Source organism: Toxorhynchites rutilus, chromosome 2 (genome assembly GCF_029784135.1).
Source record: "Toxorhynchites rutilus septentrionalis strain SRP chromosome 2, ASM2978413v1, whole genome shotgun sequence".
Lineage (NCBI taxonomy): Eukaryota > Metazoa > Arthropoda > Insecta > Diptera > Culicidae > Toxorhynchites > Toxorhynchites rutilus.
Genome location: NC_073745.1, coordinates 330038763 through 330053342, shown reverse-complemented (window position 1 = coordinate 330053342; position 14580 = coordinate 330038763). Strand labels below are relative to the sequence as shown.

Genomic DNA, 14580 nt, shown 5'->3' with positions numbered 1-14580 from the left:
ATTGAATAAGAAAATTGGCATGGTTCCTCTCGTACATCTGTTCAAGGCTGTACAATTCCTTTACGAAGCATGATAATTTACACAAGCAGATTCCAAAACTTTTCTCCACCAGCAACTAACTGGAAATGAGTTTCCTCACATATTATTGTATTGTCGGTATTGCCATAGAACCGGTATGCACCCAGTGTGGTGTTTATACTGCCATGCTGCCATGACAACAACAATAGAATTAAACAACACAAACAAACTCGCGTCCCCATTCACCCTATCCACCCGCGCACAGAGGGGGAATTCTCCATTCAGAAAACAGGTGAAATTAGGCGTTGAACACAGGTGACTTGGTGTTTTTCAGCTTATTCTTAGTGGTAGTAGCAGTAACAACACACAGTGGTTGTCATTAGATTCAAGCGATTGATGAGCTGCTGCTGGTTGGATTTTTATTTTCGCGAAAAGCTTCGCCAATGTTTTGAATTATTGCAGTTCAGTTGCTCCGTGAAATCAGTGTAGATTAGTCGAACCGGAGTCCGGGAGGTTCCCATTAGGAGGTGCACCGTGCGATGAAGATTGCGAGGAGATTAATCTGTTTACCGAAAGCGAGCTCCGGAAGCGCAGTGAATAAATCAGTGTAACGAGCGGACCAAATAAGACGGAAATATTTTGAACGCTCGACGGTGAATCTTCCCTCGGGAGTGAGTGCCAACGGTTCTTCTCCGGGAATGAAATTGAAACGGATGCAGCAGTACGGGATGATGTTTTGTTCGAAGGGGAAAAAAGTGAACTGAGTGGGACTGAAAAGGTGACATCCTAATTGGATTAATTGAGAGTGAAAGAGTCCGGCACGTATGAGTTGATTTTCGTCGGGCCGGTGTTGAGGATATAAATTCCCAGACTCCGGGATTTGCAGGAGGCGGATGTTTGCATATATCTCTGGTGTGGCGCAATAAGTGTGATGCATCGTTCTGTTTCTGGGAATTTCAAATGGTCAGCGTGGAAGAAGAAATCCAGAAGGATCCCAGCGGTGCACTAAGGCATGTGTCGGTGTGTTGGTTGAACATGTGATGAGATTGATGTGGAATGCAAACAGGAATAATGAAGTGCAATTTTTGTTACCTGCTGCTGATGATGCTGACCGGGCTGTTGGCATTCGGATTGACCGGTCGGAAAGTGGCAGGATATAGCAGTGATCCACATCTGTTTGAAAATAGAGGTAATTCTTTTTTTTTTCATTCTCGACACTGCTTCGAGGATGTGTTTGTTCTGCACAGGTGTCTCTCCTGGCGTTTCGAACGGCTGTTCAATTATGTGAGTTGCCGACAGCGATGTGCTCTGTTTGACGCAAATAACACGAAAGGCGTTGTTTACATTCAGCGATGTTTGATGGTTAAATATTTGCTACGTGAAAAAAGGGCTTCTTTTGAGCGGATTAACGTGATTCATTTTTGATGGCGGATCGATTGCAAATGTTTGATTTTTAAGCGAGTGTGCTCTGGGTAATAATCGTTATTGAATTTATTGCAATCAAGAGATTATCTCATTTGTCTTGGCAATAAAGATATATACTTCTCTATGCAGCCTAATTTTTGTCAAATGAAAGTATAAGAGAAAATTCACACCGCCATTAAAATTTGAAAAACTTTGAAATGATCACACAATCGAAAGGCAGATTTGAAAACTCTTATGAATTCTGTACAAGAATAATTTGTTACGTCGACGAAAAAAAAACCATTTTTTTTGCATCAATTCCAAAAAAGTGCCAAAACAGGTTTTTTGTAGTGACTCTGTAATATTACAGTAAGTTCTAATGTTCGCAGATAAATTTTTAAACCCCTTTGAATCTCACCCTTTAAAACATGCCGGAATTTATTTTATGGTATCGAGCTAATCAGTAAACAAATAAAAAAAAAAGGGTTGGTCATTCCCAGATTTTGTTCTTAATTGGAAGAACAAATTAAGCAATTATCCAAACGAATTTTCTTGACCTTTTCAATAACCTCGAGATAAACATTTGAAAAATGATGCGACTTTCGATTTTCTGCAAGCTCGATACATATGATGGAAGCTACCCTAGATCACAATTTTCTTATCATATGACCAATTTAAATTGCGACTAATTTTTTAAAAGGGTATATTCAAAATCATTGATCTTTCTTTCCTTAAATCGTAGCTCAAAATTCATATGTCTGATCAAAATATGATTTTCGACATAGTTGTTGAAAAATTATTGAACTTTTTAGGATAAATAACATTTTAAATGACCTGTTACAAAATTTACTGAAAAAATTTATTTAATACTAAAAACCTTTATATCACAAAACGCACCAATTGCTCTATGGTGCATCGAGAAAATCTTCAAAAAAAATTTCATCAAATATTGTAATACCAAAAAGATATCTTTTGTTTATTTAGATTTTCAGTCCTGTTTTAATTCGTATTAAAATGTGATCTAGATATTTGTGATTTTTTCAGAGTTTTAGAAGTGTTGCGCGGTACAGAAAAAACTTTTTTTTTTATATTTTCAAATTTTGTACTTTTTCTTTTTTTTACATCCTGTACTGGTAACACCCTTAATATGTAATATATTTTTTATTTTCTAATTTTGTATGATTTTCCTAAATTGTCCAATTTCAAACGCTTAGTGCTCAATCATTTCATGATGGATTGATGATATTTTTGCGTCAAGCGATTTCGGCACTCCATAACAATTTTTTATATTGAATAAAATAATATATGTCATGAAACTAACTATCAAACAACTCAACCCCTATCCTAACGGAAATATCCACTTATAATTGGTCTAAATTGACGGCACATGCGGTGGTTCCCTAACAGAGACATCAAAACTAAGCTGCCTGGGGGAAATCGTCATTACAAATACATGAAAGTAGGGCGAGCTTTTGTTCCCACCGAAATGTGTTCCCTAACAGAGACATTAAAACCAAGGTGTCCGAGGAAAATCGGCATCGCAAATTTATGCAAGTCGGGGGCATCTTATATTGCAAGAAGGGTGAGTGATACGATTAATTCTAGTAAATAGAATTTAAATTTGAAACTTTGATGTTGGTTGCTTGGTTGGTTGTAAAATTGTATATGGAAGCAGTTGTGTTAACAATGACTCGATATATGAAACGATTCATTTCAATTTTCATAAATGAAAACCAAGGTGTGTACCCGCTTGAGAACGGGTCGTGTGGTTTAAGCTATCTGTTTTGTTGTGTTCATTTTCACCCAAGAAAAGTTCATGTGGCGAATTGGAAAAGTGAAGAAATATTCGAAAAAGTGATTTCCCATATGCTCTACATATAGTATTAGACGTTGTTAGTCCAATTTAAATTCGCATTGGATTTAATAAACACTCAGAAAGTAAAAATTATAAAACAGAGTTACCTTTTCCATTTCAAATATGTTTTCCCTATATTAAAGGAACATATTTTGATTGATGAGAAAAATTAATAATTGTGTTTGGTATCGGTAATTATCTTTTATTACATTGGTAATTTTTTTTTCTTTAATTCTTCCATACCTAACACAGGAGGCATCTCGTCTAGGGTCACAGAGGGCGGTTTTCATCATATCTCATTCCACTTCGGCATCTTCTATCTGATACGCTCCACCCAACGACTATTTACCATAATTCTGTCATCATCACTCGGTAAACACTGGTGGAGTGAACAAACAATACTCAACAACCAAACAAAATTGCCCTTTTCAGGGCCACTAAATCATTATCAAAGAGTTTAACGACGTAATTTTTCAAAAATATCCAAAATCAACAGATAGCCTAACGGAATCCTACGTCAACTACGCGGTCGTGTCTCGGAAACAACCCTTCTGTGACTTTTTTTCTTAATTAGCTCGTATATTTGTAGTTTTTTTTCTCTTACGAGACGAAACAAGACCAAATGGTACATCATTCGCCTTAGCAGAGACGCAAGGTGATGCTGCGCGCACATTCGAAGTATGCACTGGTAAAACTCGTACTCATTTACTTGTACTCAAGGCAATGAACACTGCTGTAAAATATCATATCTTATGTACATTGTCAGCAAATGGACGTCAAAAATCACTTTGCCCATCGAAAATGACACTCCTTTGAGGAGAGGAATCGTTCGACTGGAAATTAGGTACATATATTGAACAAACTGTTTGCTTTCCTCACCAATTAGAACTTTTTTTTGAGGAGTGTCTTAGCAAACGGATTGTATCGCAATTAAAAGATAAAAATTGCAAACCAGAAAAACACCAACAAATACTAAATTGGATAATTGTACAAATAGATCAGATGTCGATATGTTAAATCTTATAAAATTAAATACACAAACAAATCCAAAACACAATGAAATTAGCGTTTTCACCTTGCACATTGTGAAACAAAATCACGAATATAAAAAACCACACGTACATTTCAAAATTTTTATTGGGTCTCAAAACATTAAAAAATTCCTAAAAATAGTACCGCAAGTGCTCTAAAATTCAGAAAAAATAACAAATCAAAAACACGTACATCTAAATGAAAATTATGTTTTTATATATTTAAAATTAAAAAAACCAAGATTTTTAAATACCAAAAAATGAATTTCGATATTTTTTTGTGAACTGTTGCGGTATACCATATTGGATGCATTTAGAGTATTTGTTCCAATTTTTGTTTCCAAGCTATTGAGAATGGCGTTTTTTACCATAGCTTCTATAATGAACCCTATATGGATTCAGAAAAATAACATAATTTTTTAATTTGGTATCCTATCAGCCATTCCATTCCAAACCGATATAGTGGCTCGCAGATTCTCGTGAAAAGTGGTTGTTTTGTTCCTTTTCGCAAAAATTTGAACCGTTTTTTTATTTTTTTCTTAAGGGTGCCCATTTCCATCCTAGATGATACGGAAAATCAATCTTCTCCTCTCCCTCTTTTTCCCAAAAATTCATGAACTTTTTTTCAAAAGTTCATAATTTTTGAACTACTTTACCGATACAGATGGTCGACATATCAAATTAAAGCCAATTGATTTTGTTTTTGTAATTGTCGATTGTATTTGTTTTTTTTTTAGTGTTTACATTACTTTAGGCAAGAGGGTGCTATATTTTTTATATTTTTTTTAATTGAAGGCTGAGGTTTTTCACATAACATATCAAAAAATCAAAGATGAGTTTTTTTAAGAATACACGAATACAACAAAATCATAGATTCTAAAAAAAATGTTATTAGAAAATAAAAAAAAGTCACATTAGGGTTGTGTCCGAGACACGACCGAATAGTTGACGTAGGATTCCGTTAGGCTATCTATTGATTTTGGATATGTTAGAAGAATTACATCGTTAAACTCTTTGATAATGATTTGGTTTTAATAACTCTGTTAGGGAGCACATTTCGGTTGGAACAAAAGCTCCCCCTACTTTCATGTATTCGCAATGCCGATTTTCCCCAGGCAGCTTGGTTTTGATGTCTCTGTTAGGGAACGTATTTCGGTGGGAACAAAAGCTCCCCCTAATTTCACGTATTTGCAATGCCGGTTTCCCCCAGGCAGCTTGGTTTTGATGTCTCTGTTAGGGAACACATTTCGGAGGGAACAAAAGTTTCCTCACTTTCATGTATTTGCAATGTAGATTTCCCCCAGGCAGCTTTGTTTTGATTTCTCTGTTAGGGACCCGCCGCATGTGTCGTCAATTTCGACCAATCAGGAGTGGGTGTTTCCGTTAGGATATGGGTTGAGATTTTTCAATTGTTCGATAGTTAGTTTCATAATATATATTATTTTCTTCAATACAAAAAATAGTTATGGAGTGCCGAAATCGATTGACGCAAAAATTTCATCAATCCATCAAGAAATGACTGAGCAATAAGCGTGTGAAATTGGACAATTTTCACGATGTGCTCCATTTTCGATTTTCAATTCGTACCCCAATATGTTCCCGAAAGACGTAATCCAACGTCAAAAATGAAATACAAATTATTAAAAATTTATTAGATATTTTCGTACCGTAATTTTCTGAAAAACAATCACGCATATTTAAACATATTTAAATATAAATTAGACCAGTACTTGGTCTCAAAATATTAGTAGAAACACCTTCAAACACGAATTAAAGCAGTATCGAGTCCCCAATTTTTTTTTAAATTCCATTTTTTTTCAGTACCAAATTTTTGATGTTTTTTTTTGAAATTTTTTCTCGATACACCATAGTAAGATCCACTCTCAGAATTATCTAGTGAAATCGATAAATGACAAAACATTAGTATTTTTGATTCGGATGAAAGTTTGTATTCCGTTTGGGTTGGAGAAAAAATGAGTTTTACACAGCAATTTGGAATTCTTTGACTCAAATGTGTCAAGTGTCATTTTGAAAAGGGTGTATCGATTTTAGTAAGATAAATCTTTGATATTTTATATCTCAAAAACTATGAGTCGTACCGAAGAAGTGTCTCAGAAGAGTCAAATCATGAACAAGTTATGAGTCCTAATGCGATTTAAAATAAAAAAGCTCTCTTTAATCTCCTTCTAAATGCAGCCATTCTCGAGATATTTGAAAAAAAAAACATTTCTAATTTATTGTCTTTTTTAAAATGAGTCCAAGATGGTCAAGCTATTTTTGACGAACTTTGAGGTACATCGATTTTTTATGAATTTTCGAAACTTCAAAATGTTGTAAGTTAACAATCATTTTTAGCCACAAATTCTTGATCCTGATGTGATTTAATACAAAAAAATCCTTCTAAATGCAGCCATTCTTGAGATATTCAAAACAATATTTCTAATTTTATTTTTTTTTTATAGTAAACTAGCTGACTCGGCACACTTTGTCTTACTAAGTGCACGTTCATGGGTCCAATCGCAGAACTGTTCATCGATTGATCTTCTAATCTACCCTTAAAAATTACCTTTTACAATGAAATTCATAGTACTTCTACCAAAACTCGTCATTATAATATCAGATTATTTTCAGACACAATTCTCGTTCAAGATTTTTCAACTACTTGCGAAAACGTGTTTCTCCGTTACATGGAATAAATGTTTGATACAGAAAATATGATACCGTTCTGAATCATATTTCGGACAACATCATATTTCGGACGCTTTGTTCTAATATCTTGAAATGCTTAATCATCATTTCTCATCATCATTAACAGTTTACTGTGAATGCTTGGTAAGTGTTTCGCAGTTGACTATAAAATATTATCAAGTGTAATGTAATTTTCGTCCCAAAAATTACAAAATAATGTGTCCGAAATTTGAATTCAATCGTTCCGAAATTTGATTCAGCGTCCGAAGTTTGATTTTTATTCGCTTCATTTGAAAAACATTTTATTCGATGATTTTTTTAATGTTTTCAATCAAATAGGTACCAAAGTAGAAAGCTTAAAAGCATACTGAACTAATTTATTAAAAATATCAACCAAATAATACCTGTGCATAAAGTTTAGATCTGTTTTCTGCACCATATGCCTTAAGCGTCCGAAATATGATTCAGAACGGTTGATGAAGACAGCCCTAAATCGGACAATTCCTTTCCCGAGTTTTGCTCTTATCAACACATCCGACGATCCTTTTTTTGGTATAGATAGAAGAAGATATAGGAGTGCGTTTTATCAGATTAAAATCCATTTCCACTTTCGAACAAATATCAGTTTCGTTAGAGCAAACATCAAATGGGCTAACAACGCTTGTCACTGTGTAATTGTAGAACATACGCGAATTAAATTTTCCGAATTTTCCCATTTTCCTTCACAGTTTTCCGAAAATTTTCAATTGTCATGCTGGTTGGAATCTGTGTATTATTTTTACGGGACCCCCTCTCCATTTCAGAGGAGGGAGGGGTGTCGTACATTTCTCGTACCCAAAAACCCTCACATCCCAAATTCGGCTCCATCTGCTTGATTGGTTTTCGAGTTATGCAGAAGTTTGTGTTTCATTTGTATGGCAGCCCCCTTGCTCTTACAGAGGGGGTAGGTGTGTTGAGCCACCCTAGAAACATTTATTGCTTCTCAAAACCGCCATATACAAATTTTGGTTCATTTTGCTTAGTTAGTTCTCAAGTTATGCAAATATGCCAAGTTGGTTTCCGTTTGCTCAATTTGTTCATGAGTTATGCAGAAACTTACGCTTCATTTGTATGGCAGTAACCCCCTAGAGAGGGGGGCGGAGTGTCTATACATCATAGAAACGTCAAAAACTCCTACATATCCATAACAATCAGAAGACAGACAGACAGAAATCCATTTTATATATAAAGATAGGCTCTTTTAATATATTTGTTGTTGTGTTCATGAAATTTTATGAATTTGCTTATAATGTTCAACAACTTTTCCAAATACATCATTATGGTAAAAACATATGTTTACGAGTTACCCATGTTATGTTTAGGAGTTTTTACCCACATGTCTTCAAATGTTATTCAACGTAACTCCAAATGTTTGAGAAAAGCATGGATTAGTAAAAACCGTACGTTTTTCATCATAGATCATATAATGAACCACATAGGGGTTCAAAAGATAGCTAACATTTCATGTTTGATACCCTATACAATATTTTCCATACAGTTGGTGATACGGTTTGGGAGTACTGTTGGTTTCAAACTGAAGGAATCGATTTTCATAAACTTCTTTGAAACGTATCCATAGACAGGAACATATACTATTATAAAAATTCATAGTGTCAACGAAAACTATTTTTACCTTGTCCAAATGATGAGACATGGCCGTATAATGATTCTTTCGATACGTGTACGTTTACAGTACAAATCAGAACCTTCATTCTTACTTATGATATAAAAGATCCTGTCTGGAATGCTACTGAAAAGATGTTCAATGATAAATGATTCAAGTTTCCAGGGACAAGAATATCAATTTTATAGCTCCTAGAAATGCACCTCTCAAAACATTCCTACTCTCCCACCTCCATTGCCTTGAGAAAGGCACTTTATCCCTCGTCGTCTAGCTCGTCCAGCAACGGTGTCGGTGTTCTTACGAAGAAAGAATGGATGAGATTAATGAAAATTTTCCTCAGAGGAGATGCAATACTTATACGCTAGCGACAGCTTACTTACTGTGCAAGGGAAGAGTTTACTTCGCAAATATTCTCTTTTCGCTATCCCCCTTCGTTGGTTCTATTCAAGTGGCTGCATAAGTTGCCCGTTATTGACAGCTCTGTTCGGGAAAGGACACAAATGGACAGAACAAATGTATGGGGAAATGGGAATGCTTCCAATTTTCATCAGTTTGAACCATTTACAGACTATGGGATTGTAATGTATAGCATATCAAACAAATCTTAGAAAATTTCCAATTCGATTGGTATGCAAATCATTAAAATCCATTCGCAGTGAAAATAGTTATTAACGTTAACTTTATTTCATAAAAACGTGACCTGTTTTCTGATTTGGCCCCCTAATGAAAGACGTAGTACTACGTCAAAAACATGAGTTAAAAGCGACAGGGTTACCTTTATATTCAAATTCAAGGCGTGTCTCATTCAACTTAACGCATTGTTCTGTTAATAGCACAAGTCTTGATTAGAGGTTTAACCATAGAGGAGTAACTCATGATGGATGCTTCTCTATCAATCTCACCAAACACACAGAATACCCTTTCTGAACGTCAATTCTGGCCACTGTTTTCAACGCTTAATGTTATAATAATCCCACGTATCCACGTATCATCACCAATTACCACCAGCTTCTGAAATAAGTTGATTTTCTAGGAATTAGCATGAGTTTTTATTTTGGCGGTGACTCGTGCGGGGCCCATACATCGAACTTGTTTTTGTATCTATTATAGTTGTTCAAAAAGATATGTACAGCTTCTGAGCAATTAGAATAGTGTTATGTGTCGGTCAATGTGTATCATTTCTGTGATTTACCCGACATTTTCCTGAACAAATTCGACGAAACTAAACATGCGTGTAACTGGCTGTTACAATATCGGTATCATAAACACTGTTCACAATATCTGCCACCTGTCTTGCATTTTCGTCTTTATAAGAAAGAATCTTATAAGTCTTTTCAAGAGAGTCCACGACCATTCTCTTGCCCGAAGCCTTCGTTAAACTGAGAAAAACGAACAAGAAAACATTGTTGATGCTTTTCAAATGTTTAAAGTTAATTTTTCTCATTGAAAACCTTATATTGGAGATGTCTTAAGCGAAGCGGAAAATGTATTATATCCAACGGTTCGAACGAATTCGAAATTGTATAGATCATAAAGCAGAATATTTCAGAACGATAAAGTATTTCCAATGACAAATTACTATTTTTCATTATCTGGAGCAAAATATAAATAGCTCTCGACAAGAGTATTTTCTTCCATATGTATTTTACGTACACGTATTTACGTCTTCTTTTTCTTGGATGACATTAACGTGAAACTTTTGCCTTCTCAACGTAGGAATTACTTGTTACATTTTTATTAGTAGTACTTAGTTGAGATTTCTATGCCGGATAACACGCCTCTAATTTCTGGAGTGGCAGGCTCTAGAATACGCGTGACCACAGTGCAAGTCGGAAGAAATTTCTTTGACGAAAAATTCCCCCGGCCAGAACGGGAATCGAACCCGAACCCCCGGCATGATAATGTGAGACGCTAATCACTCGGCCACGGGAGCACACGTATTTCGTACACATACCTAAAAATGAGAGATACGCAAATTCATCTCTGTGGAGGCGATCTGGCGTAGTGGTAACATCCATGCCTCTTAAAGGGTGTGTCACATCAAATTGCATCACGGAAAAAACGCTGTAGAAATTCGCCCAGTAGACCGATCCTTTTGAAATTTTTAGACAGTAAAATAAAAACGATTAAACAACTTTTGGCATTTTCTTTTTATTCATACTTCGAGCCCAAGCCCGTATGCTCGCACCTTTCTCTTTACTTCGTCCATAAGGTTCTGTACAACGTCAGGTTGTAGTTTTTTTTTTGAACAGAAATCCATTTTCTCTTGAAGTCCGCCTCCGATTTGACAACTTTTGGGTTCTTCCGGAGGGCCTGCTTCATAATCGCCCAATATTTCTCTATTGGGCAAAGCTCCGGCGCGTTGGGCGGGTTCATTTCCTTTGGCACGAAGGTGACTCCGTTGGCTTCGTACCACTCCAACACGTCCTTTGAATAGTGGCACGAAGCGAGATCCGGCCAGAAGATGGTCGAGCCCTCGTGCTGCTTCAATAGTGGTAGTAAGCGCTTCTGTAGGCACTCCTTAAGGTACCCGTTTACCGTGCCGGTCATCACGAAGCGGGCGCTCCGCTTTCCGCAAGAGCAGATCGCTTGCCACACCATGTACTTTTTGGAAAACTTGGATAGTTTCTGTATTCGAATCTCCTCCGGAACACTGAATTTGTCCTCTGCGGAGAAGAACAACAGGCCCGGCAGCTGACGAAAGTCCGCTTTGACGTAGGTTTCGTCGTCCATTACCAGGCAATGCGGCTTCGTCAGCATTTCGGTGTACAGCTTCCGGGCTCGCGTCTTCCCCACCATGTTTTGCCTTTCGTCGCGGTTTGGAGCCTTCTGAACCTTGTATGTACGCAGGCCCTCCCGCTGCTTGGTTCGCTGGACGAATGAACTTGACAAATTCAGCTTATTGGCGACATCCCGGACCGAACTTCTCGGATCACGTCTAAACTGCTTAACTACGCGCTTGTGATCTTTTTCACTGACGGAGCATCCATTTTTGCCGTTCTTCACCTTCCGGTCGATGGTTAGGTTCTCGAAGTATAGTTTTAGTACTCTGCTGACCGTGGATTGGACGATTCCCAGCATCTTATCGATGTCCCGATGTGACAACTCCGGATTCTCGAAATGAGTGCACAGGATTAATTCACGACGCTCTTTTTCGTTCGACGACATTTTTCCAAATTTACGAAAAATTGACAGTGAAGCATGGCCAACGTGATCTATACACTCTTATCTGATTTTAAAGCGAAAGCTGAAGATATAATTCCTAAAAATTAAATTTCTACAGCGTTTTTCCGTGATGCAATTTGATGTGACACACCCTTTACGCTAAAGGTCACGAGTTCAATTCTCACTCCCGACATTCTTCCAAAAATGGAAGTTAAAGTGACGAACCAGCCAAATGAGTTGAAAGTCACTATAATACAGATAAAAAAAAATCATCTCATTGAAACGATTTATGTCCGTTACCGGAAGATCATAATCAACAAACTTATAATTGGTCTAGTTCAAAGGTAGATAAGGAAAATGATTTTGGTTTGTCCAGTCGAAAATATGATCATGGTTTGTCCACTTCTTTGAATGCTCTAATTAAGCACACCTTTGTCAAACAGGTATTCGAATGTTTCAAAACATATAAATTAAATTGTCTTTTTCATGATTTACAGTAGTGTTATAGTATATTTTTACGGAATCACATGGTTTAAAGGATTATAAAATACACCTTCTATTGGTTTCAATTCGCCCCTCATTCGAGCTAACTTTTAATCGATCACCAGATGATTATTTGGCACTTTTCTGGATTATAACACTTACAAATATTTTAAACATCATGTTTGCACACCATTTTTATCAGATTTACATAGCTAAACCATTAACCCTCTACCGCCCAAGTTTTTTATTTATCTAAAAAAACCTACTCCACTTTTATCTCGAATTTTCGATTTTCAACATAAAATACTCCTAGCAGAAAGCTGCCAGCATAAAAACAATGTGTATGTGTGATAAATGAAAATATTCTAAAGACGTTCTAGTGAGGGTGAACGTTGAAAATAATGTCTGAATAATTTAAAAACAGAATCCGGGCTTGGACTGTAGAGGGTTAAATTAACCCATTTTGATAAACTCAATTCTGATTATGAAGTGTCCAATTCAATAATGTTGTTCTATCCACATGATTTCTATGAGCTTGGCGCGCTGCAGTTTGTTTATTGTGTCTTTCGCGCATAGCAGAAATAAAGGCAATATTCTGAAGAAAGCCTAAATTATGAATGGATCAATAAAGAACGGAGGAAATAGTAACCGGTCTATTTCAGTTATCTCCGGTCATACCCTACCCATCAACGACAATCAAAACACTGACAATGTTAATCGGCACAGAACTGTAACTCTAAGTGTTGCCAAAGTTAGGCAGTCTACTGACGATATAATTGATTACTACGTGACACCATTCACCCCAGACCAGAAAGAAAGTGACATCAAACAACACATTCATGACATCACAAACGTGGACTCAACGCTGGTCAAGGTGGTCAAGCTGGTTCCTCGTGGAAAATGTTCGGATGATCTATCGTTTGTATCATTCAAAGTGACCGTCAATAAAGCTATATCCAACGTGGTCGGCGATGGTTGGTACTGGCCAGAAGGAGTTAACATTCGTGTTTTCGATCACGACCAAAAAAACGGTCATACTTCATCTCGTCAAAACTCGACTTAGAACTTGTAAAGAACGATCAACCAGCACGTAAATCTGTCAATGTGGTCAACCCGGGACGTGCACAAACAGGCTCTATGGACAGCCCTTATCCTTTCAGCACAGTCGAGCCATATTTCATCGGTTCCTGCCGCAGTCGTCCCGGCCCTGTGTTCGAACATGGTGATGGGGCTGTCCAGCCTGTCTCATCAGGCAAGTACGTTAATTCACCGATCAGTACAACCCCTGATTCGTTGTTTGGTTTCAGTACTATTCCGTTTAATCGTCAACCCTCGAGTTTCTCTACGAAACGTGTTTCAACTCCAGGACGCAACAAACCTGCAGTTCCCGGCAACGTTATGTCCAACTGCCACGCCGGCGGGTTCGATTGTTCACGTACCATGACAACAATCAGCGTCAGCAACGGAGTGCCTCAACCTGATCACAGCTCTTTATCTATATACTATCAGAACGTCAGAGGCTTTCGCACTAAAACGACACAACTAAAGCTGAAACTATTGTGCTGTGACTACGATATAATCGTGTTTACCGAAACGTGGCTCAAATCCGATATCTGCAACACAGAGCTTACATCGGACTACACCGTTTTCCGGTGCGATCGCAACGAGGCTACTAGTAACCACTTGAGAGGAGGTGGCGTCCTTGTTGCTGTGAAACCGACACTGCACTGCACGGCGGTGTCCATAGTTGATTGCAATCAGCTAGAACAGGTTGCTGTTAAAATACTACTTCCTCACCGTTCGCTGTTTATCTCTGCTGTCTATATTCCTCCGGGCTCAGATGTTGGGCTATATTCAGCTCACGCCGTGACTGCTCATTATTTATTGGATCGTTCATCACCGAACGACGTTATCGTGCTTATTGGTGATTATAATCTTCCTCATCTACAATGGTGTTTCGAGGAGGACATCAACGGATACTTACCATCAAACGCGTCTAGTGAACAAGAGACAAATCTAGCTGATCCCATCTCGTCGTGTGGCTTGGTTCAAGTGAATTCGCATGTCAATTCGAACAACAGGCTTCTGGATTTAGCCTTCACGAGTTCTCCGGATATCACTGAGGTATTTCAGCCACCACTACCACTGCTGCCCATTGACCCTCCATTCATCCTGCTCGTGGACTTACAAAGTTCGGTCACTTGCCACCAAATCTTCTCAGCTTCGAATGAGAACGACATGGACTTCAGGCGATGCAATTTTGATTCGCTGAA

At 37.4% G+C, this 14580-nt stretch overlaps 1 protein-coding gene across 3 annotated transcripts in view; it reads left to right on the top strand.

Moving 5' to 3' along the window:
• Positions 1–384: 384 nt before the first annotated feature.
• The window catches only part of LOC129767467 (uncharacterized), an 83899-nt gene continuing 69703 nt past the window's right edge, over positions 385–14580 (top strand). For all 3 annotated transcript variants that reach the window (XM_055768410.1, XM_055768409.1, XM_055768411.1), the window contains exon 1: positions 385–1207. In XM_055768410.1, the coding sequence (XP_055624385.1) occupies positions 1075–1207 (133 nt within the window). In that variant the 5' untranslated portion in view covers positions 385–1074. The remainder of the gene's footprint in view (positions 1208–14580) is intronic.